Genomic DNA, 25,371 nt, shown 5'->3' with positions numbered 1-25,371 from the left:
GACAGACAGAGAGACGGAGGACAGACAGGGAGATGGAGGACAGAGGGACAGGGAGACAGAAGACAGACAGGGAGACGGAGGACAGAGAGACAGGGAGATGGAGGACAGAGGGCCCCGATGGAGACAGAGACCAGGCATAAGGGAGGCAGGCAGTCTCAGCCTGGCCTGAACAAAGGCTAGGGCCGTGGGGCTGTCTGGAGAGGCTGCGCTGGAAGGGGAGCGTGGTCACTGTCTCTGCAGGCCTGTGTGTCTGCACTCTAGGTCCTCCTTGAGGGCCCCCGGGCTGACTCAGCTCCACTGCCCTACAGACACCACAGGGCCCCCAGCCTTGGCCACCCTGGACGGGCTCCCCAAGTGAGAAACACCACGCCCTCTACCTGACCCGGGTCCTCCCTTGGGAGGGTGGGCAGCAGGCATGCCTCCTCATTAGGGGCGGTAACCCCCATGCCCCCTGCGATGGCGTGACTCCTGAGGCGGAGTCCCTGGCACAGGGTCAGAGCTCAGGAGGGGCCACGGTTCTCCGTGTTTTCTAAATAAGGGATGCAAACAGCACTGGCTGGGAAGGCGCTCAGGTCCAGTCTCCCAGGGGGCCCTGCCTGCTGCTGTGCTCCCCTAGACTTGGAGGGACCCTGCAGGCTTGGGGCATCAGGGCAGAGGATCCCCTGAGGATGCCAGGAGGAGGCGCGGAGGCTCTGAGGAGATCCCGGCGGGGGAGGGGAGCAATCACATTTCTAGCTCATGGTCGTTCATGAAAGCCATGACCTACTGAGCCCTACTGCGTGCCGGCTCTCAGCACCCGCCTGGTCCCCAGCTCACTTGTCTTTTTCCTTTCTTTGTCCTTTGCTTCTCCTGCCTTTGTCTCCTTGTCTCCCTTTCTCTGGCTCTCTGAAATTAAATAGGATCCAACTGCTAGCTCCCTGTGTGTTCTCCTGCTCACGACTCAGCCCTTTTCATTATTAATAGAAGTATGTCCTCATTGTACAGCTTAATTCTGCTTATCTGGACTGGATTAAGCGCTCACAGTGACATGCAGTATTGATTCCTGAGCATCCCTGTTAAAGGAATTTCACCGCGACCTAATTAGTTCCATAAAACCAGTGGGGGACGGGGCCAGGGGACGAGGGGAGCCTGGGTGGGAGTCAAGAGCCCTGGATCCCCATCCCATAATGCCAATGTGCTGAGTGACATCGTGCCCGTTCCTCCCGATGTCACTGGGGAGGAACTGGCCTGCTCCGGGAGGCTGGAGCTGGGAGAGGATGTGGGAGCCGGGTCACCCCGAGTCTTCAAGCAGTCAGAGGTGCACTGGGTGAGAGCATACGCTCTGGAGCCCGGGGCCTAGTTTGGATCCCAGCTCACCAGCTGCTGGCTGTGCTGTGAGGGCAAGTGACTTAACTTCACCGTCCCTCAGTTTCTGCATCTGTAAAATGGGAGGAACTGTCTGTCCAGCTCTGGCAGGAAGCAGATGGCCCTCTCAGTCTTGGGCAGCTGAGGAAGGTTCAATGAAGGGACTACACACAAGGCTGTGAGCCGGGTGTCAGGCAAGCAAGAGACAGCGCAGTGTGCTGACTTCCCTAAGAGTGGGAGCCATTCCAGTGCCAGCCCCTGCTTGAACACGTAGGCTGGGGGCCATGTGAGAGGGCCCCTGACCTTCAGTGGAAGATATAGCCTGCCGGGCACCCTCCTTCTTGCCCTCCCTGCCATTCTGGGCTCCTCACTGGCTGCCGGGAGCCAGCACGAAGGGCCCCAGAGATAGGTTGGCCCTGGACACAGGGCAGGCAGAGAGTCTACCTGGGGTGAACGGGCGTCGGCGAGCTGACCCAGGAAGCACACGCAGGCTAGCGCAGAGCGGCACTCCCAGACCCCCGGAGATCATGGCGGGGGGGAAGCCAGGCACGCGTCACGGGTTCTGTCGCCACTTGGTTGGGTGGCCCCTCTGAATCCTAGTTTCCCTTCTTTATAAAGAAGGGGTTGCTGGATCTTTCCATCTTGCTTTGCCTAACGCAGCCATGCAGTACGAAGAGGTGTCCCTTTGACCTGGGTTTGAATCCTGGTTGCTCCCCTCACCTAAATGGGGAAAGACCCTCCACAAGGCTGTTTCCCAGAGCCAGGGTGGGGTGGGGTGGGGTGGGAGCAGAGCCCTGCACAGAATAGGTGCTCAGTAAACATGACCTCCCCTGCTTTATTTCACTTCAGCAGTAACGAGGCAGGAATTTTCCCTGAGGATTTGTTTTTAACAAGCTGACCTTCAGGATGACACGGTGAGACACAGGACACTGTTCAGGGCACCTGCATAGGCCTGGGCTGTGGGGAGGGCAGCCGCCTTGTGGGAGCCTTGGTGTCCTCCGAACCGGCCTCCTCTTCCCTCCTTGCTGGGACACTCAGTGTGGGTGGGGCTCTATGTAGAAAGGATGTTCTCTCCGCCCCCGCCCGCCTGTAGGGGCCCTGCCTCTGCCCCTTGCCCTCTGGAGGCTGTTCGGGCTCTGTCCCTGGAAGGCCTGCTTTGCCCTCCCCTGGCTTCCCCTGTTTACCCAAAGCCAGTGCCAGAATTGAAGCACTTTCTTCCACCAGCTGAGGAGTCAGTGCAGAGAGCAAAGGTCTGGGTCATACAGGGATTCCAATTTCAGTCCCAGCCTTGGTCCGCCTGTCTGCCAACGGGGATGAGCCTGCCCTTCATTGATGTCCTGGGACCAGTGCTGGTGTCTGTAAGGCCCACAGCACGTGGCGGCGGCCCTGTGATGCGGGCCCCCGTCCCTGCCGAGGGAACCCAGGGACCGAGCTGGGCTCCGCACCTCGGCTCTGTTACACACTCCTCCACTGCTCTCCTGGTCTCGGCCTCTAGGGGGAATCACAAAGCAGAAACGGGCCCCCAAGTCTCGTTTCCAGTTTTTAATGTTTTTCTTGTAAAACCAAAAATATAAAACTTGCAGGGGAATGGAAAACAAGTTCTGTACATTTTATATACACGAGGTCTGTGATTTCGAAACCATTGGGGAAACGAAAGGAAGACGCAGTCAAGGGATGCCACAGGTCACGGATCCTGAAGGGCACCTCTGAGCACCTGGCTCAGGCTCAGAGGCTCACTCCCGGCCAGCGCTGTGCAGCTGCTGCAGACCAGGCACCCTGCGTTCTGCGGAGCAGTGGCCTGGCTGCTCGGGCTGGGTGCCCCGAAGGTGGGAACAGACGACGGGGTGGGCAAGAGAGCGTCTGCGGTGGAGGTCAGGCAGGTGTGGGAGGCATTCCTTCAGGTGTCTGTGTAGATGGAGGGGATGTGACTCAGGCAGTGGTCAAAGGCCCCGTTGGGGAAGAAGCCGCAGTCCTCGGGGCCGCTGGACACGACGTCTTCCGACGGCTGTGGTGGCAGCACTGTGGGGCACGGGGCCTCGGCCAGGGCCTCGTAGCCTGTGGATGTAGGGGAACAGGGTCCAGACTGGCGAACTCAAGGGCCATGCCTTGTCATCTTTTCCCAGCTCCCAGACCCCACCCTCTTGCCCAGGGTCCCTTGTCACGGTTTCCCCTCAGCAGGGTGCTCTGAGACCTCTGCTCTTCCAGATGGGGGAGCTGGTGGGCGGGGCGGGGGCTTGGGAGGAGGCTCCCTAGGCCTTGTATCCCCAACGGGCCCAGGGCAGCTGGGGAGAGAGGCAAGGGCTGGCGTGGGGCAGTCCATCACCCAGTGCTGGACTGTGGTGCAGAATGTGGGGAGGAAGGGGAGGTCGAGGTGGGAACATCACAGTTCTAGCCCTCAAGGGCTGGTTTTCTCCTGGCAGAAGGACCCCAGCCCAATGCCACCCTTTCAGGTTCCTCTGCCCCAGCAGACACAAGAAACCCAAAGAAGGGGGCCAGCACTCATTGGGCGTTTACCAAAAGCTCATTTAAATCTTGTCTCACTTAAGCTTCACAACAATCCTATGAGGTGGGATTCATTATCCCATTTTACAGGTGAGAAGACAGGCTCAGAGAAGGCAAGCTCCTTGCCCCAGGTCATAGTAAGCAGGGGAGCTGGGATTTGAACCCAGGTCCACCTGGCCCCGAGACACCTGGCTCTTCCATTGGACACACTGTCTCTGGGGTGGGGGCCTGAAACCTAGAAGGGGCCTAGAGAGGTCATCTTATCCACTCCCTGCCCTAAGGACTCTGCCCCTGAGCTGCTGTCATGAATCTGTATAACCCGAGACAGATGGGTCTCAGTCTTCCTGTCTGTGCAATGGGATCAGATCGAACTAATCCTGAGGCCCCATGGCCCTACCTTGTTGGTCCAGATTCAATCCTGTGAGCCTGCTCTCAGCCTGGCAGAGGAGGTGTGGGCAAAGGCACTGGAGGCTGGGCTGCCACCCAGACAGCAAGGGAGACGGGAGGCCAAAAGAACCCCCTACCCAGATGTGGGGGCACGGAAGCTGCCTCTCGCCCCCCCTCAGAGCTATTTATTTCAGGTCTTGCTGCTAAACCAAGAAAATCCCGCCTAGAGTTGGATGGGGCCGGGGGAGGCTGGGGTGGTGAGAGCTGGCGGCGCTGGAGACGGCGGCGGCAGGTGCCTAATCACGTACCAACCCACGTGCAAGCAAACACGGAACGCGCCCCCGCCCCCCGCGGACCTGTGGTCAGGCTCACATCTGCCTCTCACGCATGCGTGTGACGCATGTCCACTCACAGAGATATGTGCACTGTGCCCGAGCACACAGGCACACACCTGCACACAAGCATGCTCACATGAAATGGCCCAAACATGCTAATACACAATCACGCACACACACGTGTACACACACACAGGGGAATCACAGGAGGAGGACACACGTGTGCACGGACACGGCATGAACATCAGCACAGGCACGATGTGGAGCACATGTTTGCAGACACAACACACGTGCCACCGAACTCCTTACACACATGGGGGGCTCACACTACCAGGAACCCACCGTGCTGGCCCTGCATGCACACGCATGCACATGGCCACAAAGACGTGCCCCACAAACACGTGTAGAAGGAAGACGTGCACAGACCTGGAGCGTGTGTGTGAGCAGGAACACACGGTCCACACGCGGGTGACCCACAGGTGTGTGTGTGCTTGGCTGTGGCCTTGGTGCTTGTCCCTGGTCCTTATTCCTCCCCCGCCAGCTGCACACACCCAGAGCTGCCCAACGGGCCTCCAGGAAGGGTCTCAGGCTCCCCTTTGTCTGGGGCCGCACCATCCTGCCCAGGCCTTGCAGCTTCCAGCTAGAGCTGAGCCCCGAGGCTGATCTGGGGTGGGCTTGGCTTGGGGACTTCCGGTACCACCCATCTGATGCCCCCGCTCTGACCAGGCCTGGCCCTGGGGTCTGAGACCTCCACTCGGGCTGTGCGCAGCCCTCCCCTCTCACTGGGTTCTCCACCCCAGCTGGGGGCATTACTCGAGGAAGGCCCAGGGCCCTGAGGGGGACACAGATGCAGCATAAGGAACGAGCACAACCTCTAGGCTCTGTCTCTTCCTACAGTGTGGCCTCTGTGGACCTCGGTTCCCTCATCTGTTAAATAGGGATCAGTATTTGTCTCATTCCCTGCTGTATTCTCAGGGTTTACAACTGTGCCTGGCACCCAGTAGGTGCTCAATAAATATTTAAAGGGAAGCATCAGCTAGACGGGGAGAGCCTAGTCTGATTCTTCTCTGTGTGAGAGTGTGGAAGGAACACGGAGGCTGGGGTCAGGCAGTGTGCACATCCCCACTCTGTGGGGTCCTGGGACCTCCCTGCGCCTTTAGCTCCGCCTCTGTAAAGTGGGGATGACCCTACCTCATAGGGCCGTCCCAAGGCTGTGGGACGATACGCACGAAGCGCGCGGCACAGGAGTGGAAAGGAGGCATGCAGGTGGGCTTACCTGTGGCAGGTAAAGGTGCACTGAGGCCGTGGTAGCCATTGGGCCGCAGGGGGTTGAAACCGTGGGCCTCCCCGGCCAGTCCGTCCCCACTGGTGGCCTGCTCAGCTGACCGGTAGCAGTCACCATAAGGGAAGCAATTCTGGATGGAGTGGAAACTGCCCTGGTAGCCTGCAGGGGGAGGCAGCGGGGGCCGCATTCAGAGGGAAGATGCCCAGGGAGGGAGGGGACGGTCCCCCACTGCAGTGCTCAGCCCCCCACACTCCTGTGGGCATGGGGGGTGTGAACGAGTGAAGAGAGCCCCAGGGTGGAGGAGGCGCGGGGGGTCCTGCCCCGCATAGGGTTGGGGGAGGTGGTCTGCTTGGGGAGAAGGGACTGTGGGCCCTCCCCCGACTTCTGCTCCGAGATACCCCATCTCTCACGGTTCCTCCAAGCAGCAGGCCAGTCCCACCCCCAGCCATCAAAGGGAACGCTGTTCCCTTTGATGCCTGGTCGATGGAACAAACTCTTCCTCAGCCCTGCCTCCCGGCTTTTCCCAGTGTGGCCCTCAGTGCCCGCCATCATTCCGAGTACCCACCTGCCACCCCCAGGCCAGTGTCTCCTGCCTCTCGGGCAGCCTGAGTGGAATCGGTGGGTACATATGGAGAGGGCCCCCTGGCCAGAGCTTACCTTGCGGGCTGGGCAGGGGCTGGGGCGGAGGGCTCTGGAAGGGTGGGTAGGGTGGCTTGCTGGGGAGCGTGGGGAAGGACTGGCCCCCTGGAGAATGGCTCTGGGAGGACGGTGGCAGTGGCGGTGGCGCAAGCCCCTTCAGTGGGCTGACCATGGGCGAGAGGAGGCCGGGTCCCAACCTGGAGAGAAGAGACAGCCCTTAGCAGGATGGGCTCTGGGGGATGTGGGGGCCACAGGCGTGCCTGCCACTTCTTGTTCCCCTCCAGCAACGGTGAGCTCACTCACTGACCTGTTCTAACTTACAACAGTGCAGTTAGAAGAGGAAGCTTTTATTTCTGATTATGTTCAAACCGGAATTAAAATTTAAAATCCTGTAAGCTTTAGAGTCCAAAGGAACCAGTAAAGAAAAGCTTCTATTTGGTATTTAGGACTGATAGTCAAGACCACTGGTTATAACCACAACCTCTGGAGTCAACAAAACTGTTTAAAACCCCATCTGCTCTCAGTGCCCACGTGACTTTGGGTAAAATGCTTAATGTCTCTGAGCCTTGGTTTCCTCACAGGGTTGCTGTGTTCTCCACCTTGCAACTCCACTGAAACTCTTTACCCAGGGCTAAATCCCAGCCACCCCTGCTGGATCCCCATACCCTAACTCTGTGTAAGCCGCTCTGGCCACCAGCAGGATGAGTCCAGGAACAGCCCCACTGAAAGCCGGGGCAGTTTCTCAGCAGGAGGACATTCCAAGGCACTAACAGTCACCATTCACTCATTGAACCTCTGCCTCGCTCCAGACCTTGTGAGAGATGTTCACAGATCAGAAAACCAAGGCTCAGAGAGGTTGCCCAAGTTAGTCCCAGCCACACAGCACTGACCCCATAGGTTCTGGTGAGGATCAGATTAAGTAAAGCAACGTAGACAAAGCACCCAGTATGACGTCAGATACATTCTTAGCCACACTGAATCAGCAGCATTATCATCAAGGCGAAAGGAAGGAAAACTAGCACTGAGATCTGATGTCCAAATTGGCCTTTCGTCCTCTGCATGGTGTACTTTTAGGGACCTTCTGTCTCCACCTCTGGCCATCTCTCCTCCACTTGCACACATCCTGTGATGGGGGACTCACCGCCTCCCTTCGTACACAGCCTGAAGGGGTGCAGGCCTCAGCCTGTACTCTCTGGAAGCTCACGTTCTGAAACGAGCCTGCAGCGGCTGAGAGCTGTGCAGCCGCCCTGAACCCAGCTGAGCCCCAGTGGGCTGTCTAACTAGGCTTCATGTCACTGTACGCCAGGTTCCTGCCTCTTGCCGCCCTCTTAAGCCTCTGAGGTCTGCTCACAGGAACCCAAATGACCCTGGGGTCAGGGGGACTGGGCTGAAGGCTCAAAGCCTGTGAAGCATTTATGTGCGCTGCAGAAAGAGGACGAGCATGAGGGCTCAGAGTCTTTATTTTCTTGTTTGCATGAATGGTTATGTGGGACCATTCACGTTAGAATAGCCTATGAACTCAATGTCACAGCTCCAGGCGAAGCTCCAGGTGACCTTTTCAGGCTAGGCATGTTACCCCCGCCCACCCTCCAACACGAAGAGGTGTGAACAGACAGATCAGTGCCTCTCTCTGAGGGGAGCAGGACTGTCTCAAAACAAGGAAAGATTTGGGGAGAGTTTGGTGGGCTTCATGTCTGTAGCTCTGCAGGGTCACCACGTGCTCTCACTGCCCCTGTGATGACACGGCACTGTCATCATTCCCATGTCTGGGACCCCCACCACTGTGTGAGTATGCTGAAGACAGCAGAAAGGGGCTTCCACGCCGGGTCCCTGGTCCCCAGGCCCAGCATCTAAGGCCCTGGAGGTACGCGTCAGCCTCCGTAAGTTGATGAACTGACGCTCATCAAGACTCCATGAGTTAATTGTCATTATCATCAACGTGTGTATTTTTAGACCTGTCTCACAGGGCCATCAAGTGGGTCTACAGTCGTGCTCTGTAGACTGTGTAGGGCTGTGCACAGGCCATGTGTCCTCGTGACCAGTTCTCTCCGCTGAGGCTGGGTCCAGGTGTGGTCAGGAGGGTGGGTCTTCCTCCTTCCAGCCTGCGGGGTGGTACCCTCCTGTCTTATGCCCACCCCATCCTGGCACCCACAGCCCAGCTCTTCCCCGACTTCCTGTCAGTCCCCTCCCCTGGGAGCCCCTGCGGGGAGGGCCGGGCCTGGTCCTCTCAGTTACTCCCTGCTCAGCACCGGGCCTGGCACATAGCAAACAGCTGATAAGTACTAACAAACGGGCTTCTGAATCACTCAGCTACAAAATCCAGAGATTAACAGCACTGCAGACTTAAGGAGAACCAGATCCGAAGGGGAAAAAACATGCATTTTCAAAGTTTGTTTCTCCTGTCTCAAACCTGCCGTAAATTCCCATTTGCCACCTTCACAGCCAGTGAAATTAAACAGAACACGACTCTCCCCTCAGCAGACGTGAAGGTTGAGGTTCTACTGCTCTACCTGAACCCTTTCAAAGGAAGAAAGATCATCTGGAGCTCCTCTTCTGAGCCATGCAAATGATCCCTAAATCAAATATTTTTGCTTCAATTGGAACCTATAAAAATTAATATAAAACCTCACTGGCCTGGCAGACGAGGGCTTCATACCTCGTACAGGGCCGGGGAGAAAAAACCACCCTATTGAGCGTCTTCTCTGAGCCAGGGTAAACAAATCTGGTCATGAAGTCAGGCCCTCTTAGCATATTTTTGAGTGAATCAGATAATTCTGTCAAGCTATTTAACGTCCCAGCAAACCACCAGGGAGCTGCGAGTGGCCTTCCATGTTGACTTTGGCAGGAAGGGGAGGCTGAAGGCCTTCCCCCCTTCCTCGCCTCTTCTCAGGGGCTGAAAAAAGAAACCCATTCAAGCTGGGCCTGGGCCTGGTGTCAGGCGTGAGGGCCTTTCTCTCGGGCAGCCCAGGGGAGCCTGGGCACCTGGCTGGTGGGGATGGCTTGCCCGTTGCTCCTGCAGGTATGGGTGACCGAGCGGGCCTGGGGTCCTGTCTCCGTCCTGTCATCACTCTGCCTCTCGCTGCAGGAATTCTTGATGGGCACTTATGCAGGCGGCAGGGAGGTGACGAATGAGGTGGAGCAGAGTGCACAGCCCTGAGAGGGGAAAGGACTCTGGTTTATTTTTCTTTGGTTGGCGATGTTTTGGGGCTGGCTGTGGGTGAACGGGTGGACTGATCCAGTGGGTGGGGGACAGGGGGGTAGTGTCCAAGGATGTACCGGGTGACACATACAATGTCAGGCATGTGTAGCTAATCCTCACCACCTTCCTAGAGGAGAGTATTTTAATGCCCATTTTACAGAAGAAGAAACTGAGGCTCGGGGAGGGCTTGGTTTTCTGGGTCCCCCTTTGCACTCCATCATGCTGCCTCTTTGTGGCTCTTCCCCTACTCATAGCCAGTCTTCCCTGCTCACCCAGGGGTTCATCTCTGACCAGCCCTCCCCTCCCCACCCAGCCAGAGTGTCCTCAAGTCCTGCTCATCCCATGGCACTCGTGTCTTCCGAGCGTTCCTCCTCTCTCCCACAGGTGCTGGCTCAGGCTGCCATCCACCCACCTTGGACGACGTAGTCCAGCCCCACACTGCAGGCTGTGTCTTCTCATCCCCAAACCTGACCTGCTCACTGCTCAACACCCTTCAGACAGAGTCCTGTCACAGGCCCCGTGATATGGCCTGGTGGCTGCTCTCCTGAGCCTATCACCCCACACGAAGGTTCAGGCTTCTCAGAACACACCAAGCTCTCACCACACCTGCCCACGCTCTGGCTGCTCCTCCCTCCCAATCTCTCCACTCGGCCAGCTCCTACTTAACCTTGGAGGCCCGGCTTAACACCACCTCCAGGAAGCCTTCCCTGACATCCTCCCCCACCACACTGGGCTCTTCTCTGGGCTTCCACAGCCCCTCCTGCTTTCTTCCCTGAGGGCACTCGCCCCACGTCCTCAATCCCTGTAGGTCTATCACAGGGAGCTTCACCAGGGCTGGCTGGGGGCATCAGTGGCCCCAGCACCAGGCCCAGGGCCCTGCCCTCATCAGGGGCTCAATGACTGGACACTGAATGAACGGATGAGGGAGTAGCAAGAGGAGCCCTGGACAGCGAATTTGGTAATGAACTCAGGCTGGTGGCCCCATGCACAGGCAGGCCACGGCTGCAGCCTTGAGAAGGAAGGGCAGGGGAGGAGGAAGGTGATGGGAACAGGCCTTGGGGGACGAGTTTGATCAAGTCAAACTTGCGGGACAAGTTTTGATCAAGCAAAAGTGGCAGGGAGGGCAGGCGGTAGGGCTGTGAGGCTTCCCTCTGCCCACTTGCAAGGAAAACAGATTTCTGAAGCATTAGGGGCCAGCAATTAGCACATTCCTCGTTTCCAGCCAATTAAATGGCCACAGTGGGAACCACCCTGAATGCAGAAAGAGGCCCCCTCCCTGCAGTGATCCTGCAGAAAGGGCTTCTGGACAGCCCTGGCGGGCCGGCCAACGGTCACAGCTGCATCGGCCAGAAGTGGGGACGAGACCAGGCGGGCCTCTCTGGAGCGGGCAGTGGGCAGTCTGCTCACCAAATACACGGTGCAAGCCAAAGAGAAGTCAGGGTGAGGCTCCCAAGGAGGCCTGGCTGTGGAAGCCCAGAATGCAGGGTCGGGTGGGGATGCAGCATCTTCCCAGGGCCGCCCCCCCAGGGAGTGGAAGGGGCACGAGGTGAGGCACCGAGAAGCCCCGTACTGATATCATCCACCTGGTAGGGTTACTGTGAGGCACTGATGAAATCGTGCACGGCGAGTATTTGGTACAGAGCGCAGTACCTGTAGGTGCTGCATAAATGCTGGCTATTTTCATTATTAGTAACGACCACTGAGTGTGCGGGACGCCTGCCCTCACCTGCTGCCCGTGCAGGTGCCCACCTGCTGTCCCGGAGGAGGACTGGCTTGTTGTACATACCCATCCCTGGTGCTCTCAGCCGTGGGCAGAGGGGACAGATGGTGGTGGGAACTGGTGGTGGCGTCCAGTGGGTGGTGCCTGGAAGGGACATCGTGCATAGGGGGCAGGATGCTTGATGCGAGCCCGTTATGGGGGGTGATGGAGCCAGGATACACGCCTGCAGGGAAGCAAACAAATATCACTGGGCTTCGGCCACTCCCTAGAGATGGCTGTGGATGCCCCAGAAGCTGTGTGCTTGCGGAGAGAGAAAGACAAGAAGGGAAACCAGCGAGGTTGTATTCATAGAAGGTTAGGGGCCCAAATGGGGGAGATGCTCTGTTCACGCTGTAGCTGAAGGGCTGTGTGCGGGGCTGAGGTCCGTGCTGAGAGCAGAGGTGGACTGACAGGGGCTGTCAGAGGCAGGGGGTGGTCGGGCTGTGTGTGTGCACATATGTGTTTACTGGGGCAGAGGGGTGTTGAATGGAGCAGGCTGCCTCAAACCTCTGGGGCTGTTCTGGGAAAGAAGGGGCTTGCTCTGTGTAGCCCCAGTAGACAGAGACCCTGGAATGAAGAGAAGTTTGAGAGAAGCAGACTCTAGCTCCAGGCCTGGCCGTTCCTTCTAATAGGCAGAGCTGCTGTAGGGTCACAGGCTGCCTTTGGAGAAAATTAACTACCCAACCCCAGAGATGTGCAAGCAGTGCCGGGATGTCTGCTGTGAGGGGTTCTAGAGAGAGGATGACTGTGCTAGCTGGATGGCAGGCTGGCCTGGGAGACTTGGGAGGAGGGATGCCACAGATGGCTGTGTAGGCTGTACACTGCACAAGGGTCCTGACCGAGGAGAGGTGTCAGCCATGCTCTAGTCTCAGATTCTAAACCTCTAGAGACACCTGCAGGGTGGTACCACCTTTTATCACCTTTTACTCTCAAGGGTCTCACCCTTATTAAGAAGACAGGTGGGCTTATGAATCAAATGGGGGACACCAGTCAGTCCAGGGTCCCAACTGAGGGTCTGAGAGTAGTTCCCAAATGCCTTCAGCAAGGAACCCCAACTCTGGGACTAGAGCCTGAGAAGGTCACAGCAAAGGCTGCAAGTTTTGACATTCCCTATTTCATCTGAAAAAAAAAAATGAGGCCAATTTTGCACCCCTTCTTTAATCTGGCCATGTTTATTTGAATATTAATAGAAATTGACGTCATTTTCCCAGAAATCAGTTCATCAAGTTGATGCCCTGGGAGGACTCTGTGGACCTGGGGGCTGTGCCCCAAGCTGCACTGGTGCAGTGTCCACTCTGACTGTCAGCTGCTACATGTCGAATATCACTCTGGTCATCGTGGATCCAGACCCAATGTTCTTAGCACCGCATGAGGACCATCTGAGAACACACCACACTCTTTCCATGGATGCAGTAAAGGAGGAACTTTTACCTTCTTAGGTGGTTCTAAGGCTAGCCCGTCCCAGGCCTGCAAGTCAGGGAACTACTACCAGGAACTGAGCAGGGCTACGGCAGGGGTTGCAAGCTCAGTGCCTTAGGTGGCACGGCAGGGAGCAAAGTAAGTGAACCGGCAGGGTTTACGGTAGGGGACTGTGGCACCGCACAGGTCGTAGACCAAACGGTTTGCAACCCCTGGCCAGGAGTTAGAGCAACAGACGTCCTATGGAAGGGTTACGTTAGGTGAAATTCTAATCCATTATTAACAACAGTTAATTAAGAATATACTATACGTCAAGCTCTTTTTCCACAGTATCAAGTTTAAGCATCTCAGCAACTGTCAATCGGGCAGATAATATGATCTCATTTTAAGATGAAGAAACTCAGTCTTAAGAACTTCAGTGATTTGTCCCAAGTCATGCAATGGGCAGCTAATCAGGCCTCCCAAGTGATACCAAGAGAAAGTCCATTTAGAGCCAGGCCCAGGAAATGGCCTGGGGCTCCAGCTCAGGCTGCAGCCTGGATGTCTGGCTAGGGGGCTCTGGTCCAGGCTTCACTGTGGGCCGGCTGTGAGACCCAGGCTCTGAACGGGCTCTCGGGAGCCTCTGCCTCTCAGCCCCAGTCCCTCCCGCTCTGTCTCGGGGACCTCTGTTCCCACGGGCAACATCCATCGGCCGTCTCCTTCAGCCACACACCCCTCCCAGCTTGGTCAGGAAGGCACAGGAGCGGGGTTCTGCGGATGGGGCCTGGCTCCGCGCTGCTCACGGCCTGCTCCGCTCACTGCTCTCTACGGCACCTCCGCACCTGCCTTCTTGAACCCATTTGGGAGTCTGACAGCTGGGAAGGCCTAGAATCCTGATAAATCCTGTTCCCTCTCCCTCAGCCGTGCTGACCTCATGCTTCTCATGTCCTACTGCCCATCACGTTACCAGGGTCAGCTGAGGGAGGCCTGCCAGGGGTTTCCTGTAAAGAGAGCTGGTCCTCCCTGGTGAGGGACAAGCTAGAGGGAGCTTCCTATAGTCAGACAAATGAAGATTTGAGGCCGCCCTCACCAGCCCCTCCCTAACCTCACCCCTCTGTTCTGGACTCTTCCGTCCATACTCATCGAATCTGTGCCATTCCCTCTGCCTTTGCCCTGCCTGGGCCAGGTCCCTCTCTGTACAGCCCCCTGAGGATGAACACACGGTAGGCGGCTGAGTATGTGGACATGGGGCCCGCCCGTTCTCTCCCCAGAACATACCACTTCAGCCTGTAAAGCATTGTCATCAATCACCAGCCGTGAGCACTTAACCTCTGGCCCCAACATCTGTTCCCAACCGTGCCTCAGGCATCTATCTGCTGTAGGGTCTGCAGAAGAACCTGATGGCCGAATCCCAGGGGGACCCAGGACTCCTGGGTTTGCCTGGCTGGTCCTTTTCTCCCCACTGTGCTGGAGGCAGCTCAAGGACAGGGACTAGAACAGAACCTGGCACACAGTAGGTGCTCAGTATGGCGAGGTGTAGCATTGGCAGCAGGGAGGCAGCAGACGGTTTGGTTAAGGGCACAGGCTGCAGCCAGATGGCCTGGGTTGAAATTGGCCTCTGCCATTTACTGGTTGTGGAACCTCAGCAGAAAGTTACTTAAGTTCTCAAGGCCTCAGTTTCCTCATCTGGAAAAGAAAGAGCACACGAGCATGTACTTTCTGAGGCCAACGTGAGGATTATGTTAGTTAACAGACATATGTATAGGCTCTAGAACGGCCCCTGGCAGCACATATTCAATAAATGTTGGCTGTTGCATTATTAGGAGATGGATGAGTAAATAGTTACTCTTCTCCTTCACCATGAGACACAAAAATAATGATAAAATTCTCAGTCACATGGGTTCATACAAGGGATCACATCCACAGTCCCATCTGTTGCCACAGCAGGTGTGGGACGGGGCGGGGAACAGAGGCTCAGGGCAGGGGAGACATCCCCCACGCATTGTCGGAGCAGCCCTGGGCAGGCTTGGTATTACCCCGTCCACGATGCTGCCTCAGTGACTTCACTTCTCATCTGCAGCATGGGCTCACTGGTGACTGGATGAGATGATGTTTGTAAAGTGACCGGCCCAAGCAGGTGCTCAAGAGATGGTTGTTGCTGGTTCCGACTGCTGTCCCTGGGACAAGCCCTGGGATAGCATCTGGGAGAACAGGCTTCCAGATTGGATCTGCTGACTTTTCTGGATGACCTTGGGTCAGTCCTTTTCCTGCCCAGACCTGAGTCTTCCCAGGGTAAAAATGATGCAGCTGCAGGACCTCGACCCCAGAGTAGCCATTATTAATCAGTCCCAGCCCTCTTTCCTGCTGAGCCTCAGAATCCTTCTCAACACACAGCTCCAGCCACAGGCAGCTGGCACTTGAGATACAAACCTTTATCCCTAGACTAGGTCATCCCTAGGGTCTCTTCTCTACTAGGGTCCCTATTTTAGCAACTCTGACCCTATGAGAAGCAGCCATGGCAGATGGGCCCCCTAGCTGGAGGGAGGTGGGTGTGGTCCCTCCTCCATGGACCCATCCTCCTGGGATGTCCTCACCTTTGTGGACCTGTATGAGCACAGACCCTGTGAAGGGCTACCTAGAGAAAGGGGAAACACCTTCTCTTCCCAAGGTTGTTTGGTAAAGTGCTTTGACACAGTTTTAAATTTGCTGCAACTCTAAGGCTGTGGGGGGAGAATTTTAAAAAACTAGAAAATAAAAAATGTTTAAAATGGTTGGGGTAATTCAAGAAATCCCGAAGGGTGGGAAAAGCTTTCTGCTCTGATACTGTGGTTTCTTTGGGGGTTGGGGAGCGGGTAGAGCACAAGTATTATCAGCTGGAATCCACAGGCCACACTGCCCTTTTCTGGGCTGGATTCCCAAGCATCTAGGAATCCCTGCCAGGGCCTGAGACCTGCTCCATGGCCCGCGGCAGCTGGGAGGGACACACAGGCTGCCTCGGCTGGACCAGAGAGGCTCTGAGTGTCCGGATGGATAGGCTGCAGGGTTCCAGGGGTTTGGCGGGCCCTATCTTATGATGAGCTGGAACTGATTATGGCCAAGCTGCCCACCCTCTCAGAGCCTCGGTTTTCTCCTCTGAAGCAAGGAGTCGTGGTGGGGAGTACATGGGACTTTAAGTTGGGGTCCAGGCCTGAGCCCTGAGGCAGGTCCTGAAGGAAGTGCAGGAGCTGCCTTCGTGAAGGGGAGGGGAGTGGAGGTTGGCACGGCGTGTACAGTGGTTCAGAGGCAGAGGTGTTCGGGAACTGCGTCCAACGTGCCAAGGTTGGGGCAGGAGGCCGCCAGGAGTGCCTAGGCCCCGTGAGGCCTGGGAGGCCCAGCTGGGAGGAACCTGGGCTTCATCCCAAAGGCAATGGGGAGCCACAGAGGAGTGTGAAGGGACATACACCTGCAGATAAGCTGCAGAGTCAGTAAGCCCCAAGGAGTGGGTTCCCTCCAGCAGGTCATGCCCACATGGCCCCCGCTGCCCAGAGAGCCTGGCCATCCTCCTGGAGGGCTGGGTACAGTAAGGGGCCCCTCCAGGCTGTGCGCCTAGCCCTGCCTCCCTGTTTGCGTACCTGGGAGCAGCTCCTGGCTCAGGGTGCGGCCACCCTTCCCATTGCTGGCAGCCAGCTGTGTGGATGCGTGGAGCTGCTGTAGGGCCAGACACTCGGTCAGGACATTGGCCTCAGCATCAGGGCACATGTGCAGCTGGGGAGTGAGCAGAGAGAGACAGAGTGTTAGCGCGAGACCACCTGCCCACCGGCAACCCTTGCTTTAAGGGACAGGGCAGGAAGGACAGTGGTCCCAGGGCACGACCCCTCCCTCACTATACCTCAGTTTCCTCAACTGTCAAATGGAGCTAATTATGTACACAGCTAAGGTTGTGTTAGTTCAGGGCTGAGAAGCAGATGCTAAGGGAAGATTGAACATGCAAGGGTTTTAATAGGGAGAGTGCCTGTGTGAGAGAAAACAGGGAGAGCTGGACAGGCTGGGAGAGCCGTCAGGCCAAGGGAAGGAGGGAGGGAGAGGAAGCTTCCTCGACTGGGAGCCTAGGTACCAGGGAGTCCTGAGGGAACCAAAGTCTGCTGGGAGTCAGGGGGGTCCAAGTCTCCCAGGAAGGGGTCTGGTCTCACATCCCTGCAGGGCCTGCCGAGCTCGGTCTCTGGCTGGGAGCGCCCGCAGGAGGGGTGCCCTCGGCACAGACGCCGAGAAGGCATCAAAGTGCAGCAGCTGCGGCCTTCCAGGTAGCTGGAGCTCTGTGAGGCCCATTTTCGGGGCTGCTGCCGGGGTGACTGATGCCATGGAGTAAGATACAGGGGGCACGTGCAGTTAAGTGTCTCCTCTCTGGCTCTCCCCTCCCCTGCCCGTAATAAGCAACAATACCCCTCGGGCCAGGCTGCTGTGAGAAGTGATGAGAGGATGGGCATGAACGCTTGTTGAAGGTGCTGTGTCAAGGGCTGGCTGGCTCCACTGGCGGAGTCCCCCAGGCTCACATGACAGTGGGCTCGCTGGGTCGGTACCTGGCCTTGAGGGTGTTGGCTAAGAATATGCTTGGGTGGGCAAGTCTTTGGCCAACCGCCCTCAGCTGTCCCTAAAGACAGACTTGAGCTCGACACCTCAGACCATCTTCACGTCTCCAGATGGGGCCAGATGGGCACAGGGAGGGGCTGGTTGGGGCCCTCGGGCAATGGGCGGGGGTTGCATGCACCAGGATGGGAGGGTCCCTTCTCCCAGGGAAATCCCAAAGCTGACCACCATCAGAGTCCTGAAGATTGACTTGTCCAAACCCTCATTTTATCTGGGACAAAACCGACTCAGAGAAGGCAAGAGCCTTGTCGCATGTCACACAGCAGCTGGGAGTCAGCCCTGAGGGTTTTTCTACCCGCCCAGGCCGGCTAGGCCAGCACCCAGGCTTGGGGAAGGCATGCCCAGCCTCCCGATGGGCTCTCGGCTCCCTGACCCAGCAGCTGTTTTCCATGTAAGTTAAGTTTCTGGCAAAAGAGGGCCAAGGCATGTTCTTACAGACCGCAATGTCGATCGGATTAGGAGCAGCGGGAGAGGAGAATTAAGGAAGAAAAGCATTTCTAATTCTCTCTGAAACGCAGCAGGGCTGCCAAAGAGCTGTCATAATACAAGGGTCGCTTTACCCAGAAAGATACATCATCCCCGATGGCTTTTAATGGATGCTTATTGTTGGGAAGTTTGCAGATCTGCGGCCCCAGGTCCCTGGGGCTCAATGCAAGCCAAGCACAGGGCCTGGGAAAACCAGGGCAGGATTCTGGCCCTTGGGCACCAGTCCGCTTGGGACAGAAGCCCCCCCTGGCGTGGAGCCTGGGCCATTCCCTGTCCCTGACCAAGCCCCTCAAGCTGAGAGCGCTGGAGAGAGCTTGGCCCTGGAAGCAGATGGGTCTGGCACTGTCACTCCCACACTGAACAACTCTGGGGAGATCTGTTACCTCTCTGAGCCTCAGTTTCCACATCTCTAAAATGGGGGGAAAATTGCCCACTTCCTAGTTATACTGAGGGTTATAGTGAGGACTAGATGAGATACGGTCTCTGAAGCACCAGGCTCGTCTCTCCTTTCTCAGGGTGAGCGTGTGTTCATGGTGAGCTCGTGGCCCATGTCCCTTCTCTGCTCTACTGCTTCCAGGGGCTTCTCTGCTCTACTGCTTCCAGGGGCTCCCAAGCCTGTCTGTCCCCTCCTCATTGTCTTTGCCACTGAGGCCTGCTTGCTTCCAGCACCTCATCTCTGTATGCACCCATCCCACAGACTACAACAGTCTATCTCTCCAGCCTCTAGGCCTTTCTCTGCTTTATTCACGCCGTATCCACAGTTCTGAGAACAGTGCCTGGAGGGCAGGAGCTGCTCCGTTAATCTTGCCGAACAAATCAATGGGCTCTTCCCCCCTCTGTCCTCCTCTGTCATGCTCATGTCCCCAGGTTGGCCCCTGGTGTTTCTCTTCCCCCCACACCCTCCCTGGCACTCAAGCACCCGTGGCCCCGGTGGTCCTCAGGAGATGTGGGTTAAACCCAGCGGCTCACACACCGCCTGTCCAAAACAGAACCTGCTGCAAACCTGCTTCTCTCTTAGATTCTCTTTCCTGGTGAAGGGGACCACCATCCGTCTGTCCATCTTGCCCCCAAACGTCTGACACTGATGCTCCTTCTGCCAGTCCCCCCACTGCCCAGCCAAGCAGTCGCCAAAGCCAATCCCCTCCCACCTTGCCCCAGGTCAGCCCCCCCTGTCTCCCCTGCTCCCCAGCAGTGGCCTCCCTGCCTTGAATGTCCCTCCAACCACCTCGACCCATTCATTCTCCACTAGGCCCCAGAGCCATCTTTCAGGGTGACGTGTCCCTTTTCTGCTTATAACCCCTCGATGGTACCCCCTGTCCTCAGGACAGCCCAGACTCCCCTGCAGGGCTTTGGGCTGTCCTGCCCCCCACCCACCCACCTCCCCTTCGTGTGGCTTGCTGCTCAGCTCCGAGACAGGTAGGGGGCCCACTGGTCCCCGCACAGTGATTTAAGCTTCAGTTCCTCTCTTGTGCACCGTCTTCACCGGCCCAACGCTTACTCCTTCTTCAAGACTTAATGACAACACCCACCGACTTCTGTTCTGAACTTTTACTTTGGCCAAGTACTGTTCAAAACCCTTGACATAGATTTACTCATTTAATCCTTTAAAGGACATGACACGACATGACAACCCTTTAAAGCAAGTCCTCTTTGCCCCATCTGACAGCTGAGGATATGAGGAACAAAGGCACTAAGACACGTTCCCAAGGCCATGGGGCTAGTAGCGGTGAGCCCGCAGGCTGGCCAGAGCACACACCACTGCCCCCACCCCCGGCCCCATGTCACTTCTTCCACGACCCTCCCATTCCCACCCTGACGGGCTAGAGCCCCTTCTCTGTGCCCTGACTGTTCTCTGCACACGTCTACTGCAGTCTTTGTCATATCTCTTTATGCCTGTCTCTCACTGCCAGGTCCCCATTGAAGGTGGGGACCATGGTTTTGTATTTTTGCATCCTTGACGCTTAACATCAAATATTTATAAACAAGCCATGGCCAGTGCGCAGATGGATGAGAGAGGAGCTGGTGGACAGTCTGTGGGTGGATAAATGTCCGCTGGCTGAGGGTGAGGAAGTACAGACCTTTCTCAGCTTATAATGGGACCACGTCCCCAATAACCCATTGTAAGTTGAAAATATCACAAGTCAAAAATGCATTTAATACACCTAACCTACCAAACACCACAGCTTAACTCACCTACCTTAAGTGTGCTCAGAACAATTACATGAACACAAAGCCTATCTTATAATAAAGTGTTGAATAGCTCATGTAACATATTGGATACTGTCCTGAAAGTGAAAAACAGAACGGAGGTCTGGGAACAGAATGGCTGTTAGCATATCAGCTGTTCACCCTCGTGATTGTGCAGCTGACTGGGAGCTGTGGCCACTGCCGCTGCCCAGCATCACGAGAGAGGCTCTACCGCACGTCGCAGGCCTGGAAAACGATCAAAATTCAAAATTCGAAGTATGCTTTTACTGAATTTGTAAAAATACCATCGTACCGTCGTAAAGTTGAACAATTGTAAGTTGAACCATCATAAGTCAAACCATCGTAAGTCAGGGACTGTCTGGACACTTGGGCTGGTGGGAGGCAGATGGAGGGCAAGGGACAGTGGCACCCTTGGATGTGGAAGGCTGAATGCACGCAAGCAGTGTGGCTTGTACCTGCCTTGATGCTGGACGGGCGGCCGGGAGGCCGGGTGGGGGCATCTGCAGAGACGGGCCTGGAACGGAGCCCTCTTACCTTCTTACGCACCTGCTGCTCTTTGGCTGAATGGGCCTTCACGTGCTTGCGGAGGGAGCTGGGGTCTGTGTAGCGCTTGGAGCAGCCAGGGATCTGGCAGGCGTATGGCTTCTGTAACATCAGAGGGCAGAGGTGGGGTGAGTGAGGGTCCACCTGCCAGGCCCGAGGTACCGCTGCATGGCCTGCAGTGGGGGGGGGACGACTGGGCAAGGGGCGGCTGCAGGCTCACACCCTGTCCCTCCCTCCGTGTCCTGGGCCAGGAGGGGTCTGACTCAGCCAGGCCTGCCGATGGGTGCGGGGAAGGTGCCTGGCCTGGCAGTGAAGGAGGGGATTTGTGTCTCCATTCTACCCTCATGCTGGGACCTCAGGTAAGTCGCCTCCCCTCTCTGAGTCTCACTTTTCTCCTCTGCATAAATGGGGCCAACTGAGTCCTAAGGATTCTTTCTTTCAGCTCCAATACTAGTTTGGAGAAAATATACCCTTTGGGGCTCATGGCTGCAGAGAAGCAGCAAGTGGAGAATGAGTAAAGTGAGGTTGTTGCCTTGGAGGAGGGGGAAGGGCGCGGGGAGAGGGGGAGAGGGGGAGAGGGGGAGAGGGCGACAGCGCAGGGCAAGGCGGGCGCAAACATGGAGCCAACCTGCACAGTGGCAGGGCCCGGGCTGGGAGCAACTGACCGAAACTTGCCATGGGTCCAGAATCACAGGTCCTTGACCCAACAGTCACAGGAGACCAGAGGGAACTGGATCTCAGACACAGCCCTGGGAGGCTGTGCCTTCATCTGTGCCCTTTGCGTCCCTTCCCCTCAGAGCCCCATCCCTCCTCTAGGACGAATGCACGCCCACCGCCTCCCCTGGTTCCTGTCCAGACCCCACCCTGCTCTCTGTGCCTCCAACCTCCCCTCACACTCACAGCCAGAGGGCCTTTCTCACAGGCCTGGCCACGCTCTCACCTTCTAACACCCTTGGCTCCCTGGTGCCCTTGGATACAGCCCACGTCCGGGCACGGAAGGCCCTTTGTGACTTGGGCCCTGCTTGAGTCCTCACCCCTTCCCCTGCCCCTGCACACCCACCGCCCAGCCCTCGTCACCTCCTCTCCAGCCTTTCCTCGCGTCTTCTTCCCACTGCCACCTCCCGAGCTTCCACGGGCAGTGCTGTCCACCTGCACTGCTGGGTCTGTTCAGTGGTGAGATTTCCTCAGGGGAGGCTCCCTTCTGATTCATCTCAGGCCTCAGGGTCTGACCCAGGGCAGGGACCCTGTGGCTCTAACTGAATTCTGAGCTCTCTGTAGCGGCCTCCACAAGACCTTGCTTGCAGACTCCAGCTGCTACTTGGAGTCCCTAAGACGCCCTTTTTGAACACATCTAGTGGCTCCGATTTCTCGGGGCCTTCTGGCCTCCAGCGACTGCAGGGGATGTCATGGGGAGGGGACGTTTGGAGGTGATGCCTATGTCCCCGTCAGACACGCCCACTGGAACTGTCCCCCGAACCTCAAGGCGAGTCAGCCCTGCTGGACCTCGTGGGGAGGGGGAAGCAGAAAGAGACGGCCATACCTTGGTGCTGCCACGGAGAGTTGCCAGGTTAAAGAAACGGAGGAGAGCAAAAAGAGAGAGACAGAGCAGTGAGAGGCTTGCCTTGCTGAAAGGAAGGTATGGGCGGGAGGGTGGAAGGCAGGCCTCAGACCTGTCCCCACACAACCACACAGAGACACAGACACAGACCAACACGCTACAGGGTCCGTCTCACACAGGCCTGCTCCCTGCCCCAACATATGCACGCGTGCGTGCATGTGCACACACACACACACACACTTTCTCTCATGGGCCCTACCCTGCCCTGCCCCAGGCCCGGTCCCCTGGGGACGCTGATACAAATCCACACGCTTTTGTCAAAAAGCAAACAAACAGAGCTCCGTTTGTGCAGGCACCCTCGCCTGGAAAGAGGGCACAAGGCCCATCTCTGTGTTTGTTTTTCCAGGGCCTGACGTGTGTAGAACATTCCTCTGGCCCAGCTCCCTCATGAGCCCTCAGGAAACCCTGTGGCTGTCCCAAGCAGAAGCCAAGCCCCGGGCCTGGAGTCACCACACCGGCTCCAAAGCCTCGTTAACAGCAGGACGCTCACTGCGTGCTGTGAGCGTGGAGCACCTCACAGAGCCCTCCTGATCTGTGCTCAAGACAGCTCCTCACCTACTGAGCCCCCACAGTGCAGGCCTGTGCTCGGGGCTGGCCACCCACGGTCTCCTTTCAGTCTCACACCCACCCCGTGAGAAGCATCTGCACTTTGCCGATGAGGATATCGAGGCTGATGCTTTGCCCAAGATCTCACAGTGAGTGGAGTGCCCGTGACACTCTGCTAGGGTGCCCCCTCTCTTCTGCAGCCCTGAAGGGTCCAGGGAAGTGGGCAAAGGAGAGATTATCACCCCCTTCTTCCCTATAAGGAAATGGAGGCCAGGGCAGGATGGTCTGTGGCAGTCGGGACATGAACCCCACATGGAGTGCCTGGGACATGGCAGGATGTAGTCAGCATTCAGTCAGTGAGTCATAGGTCAAGAAAGGAGGGACTCAAGTTTGCTGTGCAGATCCTGTGTCTGGGCTCCACATTTGTCACCTCAGTTGATCCCCTATCCCTCTCATGTGAGGTAGATGTTTGAGGAAACTGAGGCCAGAGAGGATGGGTGGTGGTCCTGGGACCTCTGGGACCAGGTGGAGGGCCAGGGTTAGAACCCAGGCTGGTTCTCTCCAGTCTGTCCCACTGCTTTCCTGCCTACGGAGAGAATCCCATGTTCTCTGGTGCCAGAGGGGAGCTGGGGACACGACTGGGTCCTCTCTGGAAAACAAGGCCCAGCCTACATGGGGCTGACCCAATGGGCCTGAGCCTCGGGCGCTGGGAAAGCAAACTAGCCACGGGGGGTCCGCCTACATGTCTCCATGGGGCTGGAGTACGCGGGGGCTGCGCTTGGTGGCTGCACCTCCCGGGCTTGACCAGGACCTTCTGAGGAGATGCAGGCCTGAGACAACCCTGTGGGCTCATTCTGGGCCTGACCCGACCCAGCCCTTGGAGCTCTGTTCACACACCAAGTTGGGGCCAGAGGCATGTTGCTTTGGGGCTGGGTCCAGGAAGTGCAGTAAGGGGAAGGGAGGAAGGGGGTGAGTCAGGGTAGGTGACCCCGAGATGCTGGAGGGACGTCGCCCGGGGGGAGCGGGGTACAGAGAGGCCTGGTGCTGTTGAGGCTGCCTTGTGGCCTCTGGGAGATGTAACCAGGGTGCTGGGGCACAAGTCATGCCTCTCAGGGTTGGGACAGGTGCCAAGGGCCCCAAGGGCTGGGCATGTGAGAAGGTAACAGAGACAGAGGGATTTGGGAAGAAGATACCTCTTCACTTCATGTCCCCAACCCCCGTGACAGTGAGCCTGAGAGGGGCGGGGTGGGGACAGCGGTCGGGCTCAGGTTGGCGGGAGGGCTCTCCCTTCCCACCCTCTCCCCTTGGCTCTTCTCCCCTTTTCCAGCAAGGGGCAGCAGACTTGGGGTCAGGCAGACTGGGTGGCATCCCAGCTCCGCCACTTACCAGCTGTGTCACAGTCAATGACTTCATCTCTGACTTTCAGTTTCTTTGTTTGCAAGATGGGGATAGGCCCCTACACCTTGTGGTCTGTCACTAGGATTAAACTGAGGGACAGTGTGTGTGATATTAGGGGACGGGGAGATGTGTAGAACATTCTGCCCGGGGCCTGGGCCTGGCCCCAAAACCTGACTTCCTGCTATTTTCTGCTACCCACTTCCCCCATCTTTTCTGGGTCTTGGTTTTCCCAGCTATAAAACCCCAGAGGGCCTCTAGCTCTGACCTCTATTGTTATGTGGCTTCCAACTTACCCTGGAGGGGTCAGTCGCCCTCCTGGGCCTCTGTTTCTTCATCTGTATGTCTGCATACTGGATGGGCTGGGCTGGACGGCCACTCAGGTCTCCCAGTCCCCGACCAGCAGAGTTCCCCAAACATTTGCACAAAATGCAGAGACACAGGCCAGTGGCCCAGACGTGGAATCTGGCTACGGACCCGTCTCCTGCTGCACATGCGGGCTGGGGGCCTCCCAGGCTGGTTGCATCCCATCACATGGGCCCTATGAGACTGGGGTGAGGCCCAGTTCTGAGTCAGCTCTGCCACCTTCCAGCTGAGGAGTGAAGTGGCCAGAGCCCCGCTTCCCTCATCTGTCAAATGGGCTAGTGACCCCCCGACTGGCAGGGTCACTGTGAGATCGTGGGAGACGATGTTCTAGGAAGTGCTCTGCTAACCGCTGAGGTCTGTATGCACAGGAGAGAATGCTTGGACCGATGCGATGATGGAGCTGCAGGTTACCACACTGGCACAAACAAGGGAAAGGAGGTGGACACACGGGCATCTGGGGCCCAGGCCACTATTCCAGGGGCCTGGAGTCTTAGGTCCTGCTCGCCTCAACTCCTCACCCACCGTGCCCGGGAGATACAGAATGGTCCTGGAGAGCCTCTGGCCTGTCTCCATGGAGGGAGTGGGTGGGAAGAGCAGGGAGGACCTGCTCTGGGGGTGACTGACAGGCCTGGGGATAGGATGCAGGATGGGAGCCCACCCTCTCAGTGGGGCCCACACTAGTGCCTGGGCCGGTACCCTTGGGCTAAAGCAGTGGTTCTCAACTAAGGGTGAGTTAAT

At 57.2% G+C, this 25,371-nt stretch overlaps 1 protein-coding gene across 2 annotated transcripts in view; it reads right to left on the bottom strand.

The window, feature by feature from the left end:
• Positions 1–2,896: 2,896 nt before the first annotated feature.
• Positions 2,897–25,371, bottom strand: part of GLIS1 (GLIS family zinc finger 1) — a 226,178-nt gene continuing 203,703 nt past the window's right edge. Inside the window, exons 5-10 of one of the 2 annotated variants that reach the window (XM_060142586.1) lie at positions 20,700–20,810; positions 16,460–16,592; positions 11,478–11,634; positions 6,511–6,689; positions 5,845–6,012; positions 2,897–3,399 (exon numbers count right to left, since the gene is read on the bottom strand). In XM_060142586.1, coding sequence (XP_059998569.1) covers positions 3,242–3,399; positions 5,845–6,012; positions 6,511–6,689; positions 11,478–11,634; positions 16,460–16,592; positions 20,700–20,810 — 906 coding nt within the window. In that variant the 3' untranslated portion in view covers positions 2,897–3,241. The remainder of the gene's footprint in view (positions 3,400–5,844; positions 6,013–6,510; positions 6,690–11,477; positions 11,635–16,459; positions 16,593–20,699; positions 20,811–25,371) is intronic. The other variant, XM_060142585.1, reaches the window with a different exon arrangement.

This window comes from Lagenorhynchus albirostris, chromosome 2 (assembly GCF_949774975.1).
Source record: "Lagenorhynchus albirostris chromosome 2, mLagAlb1.1, whole genome shotgun sequence".
Classification (NCBI taxonomy): Eukaryota; Metazoa; Chordata; class Mammalia; order Artiodactyla; family Delphinidae; genus Lagenorhynchus; species Lagenorhynchus albirostris.
The sequence above is the reverse complement of the archived record's forward strand: the minus strand, read 5'-3'. Positions and strand labels throughout refer to the sequence as shown.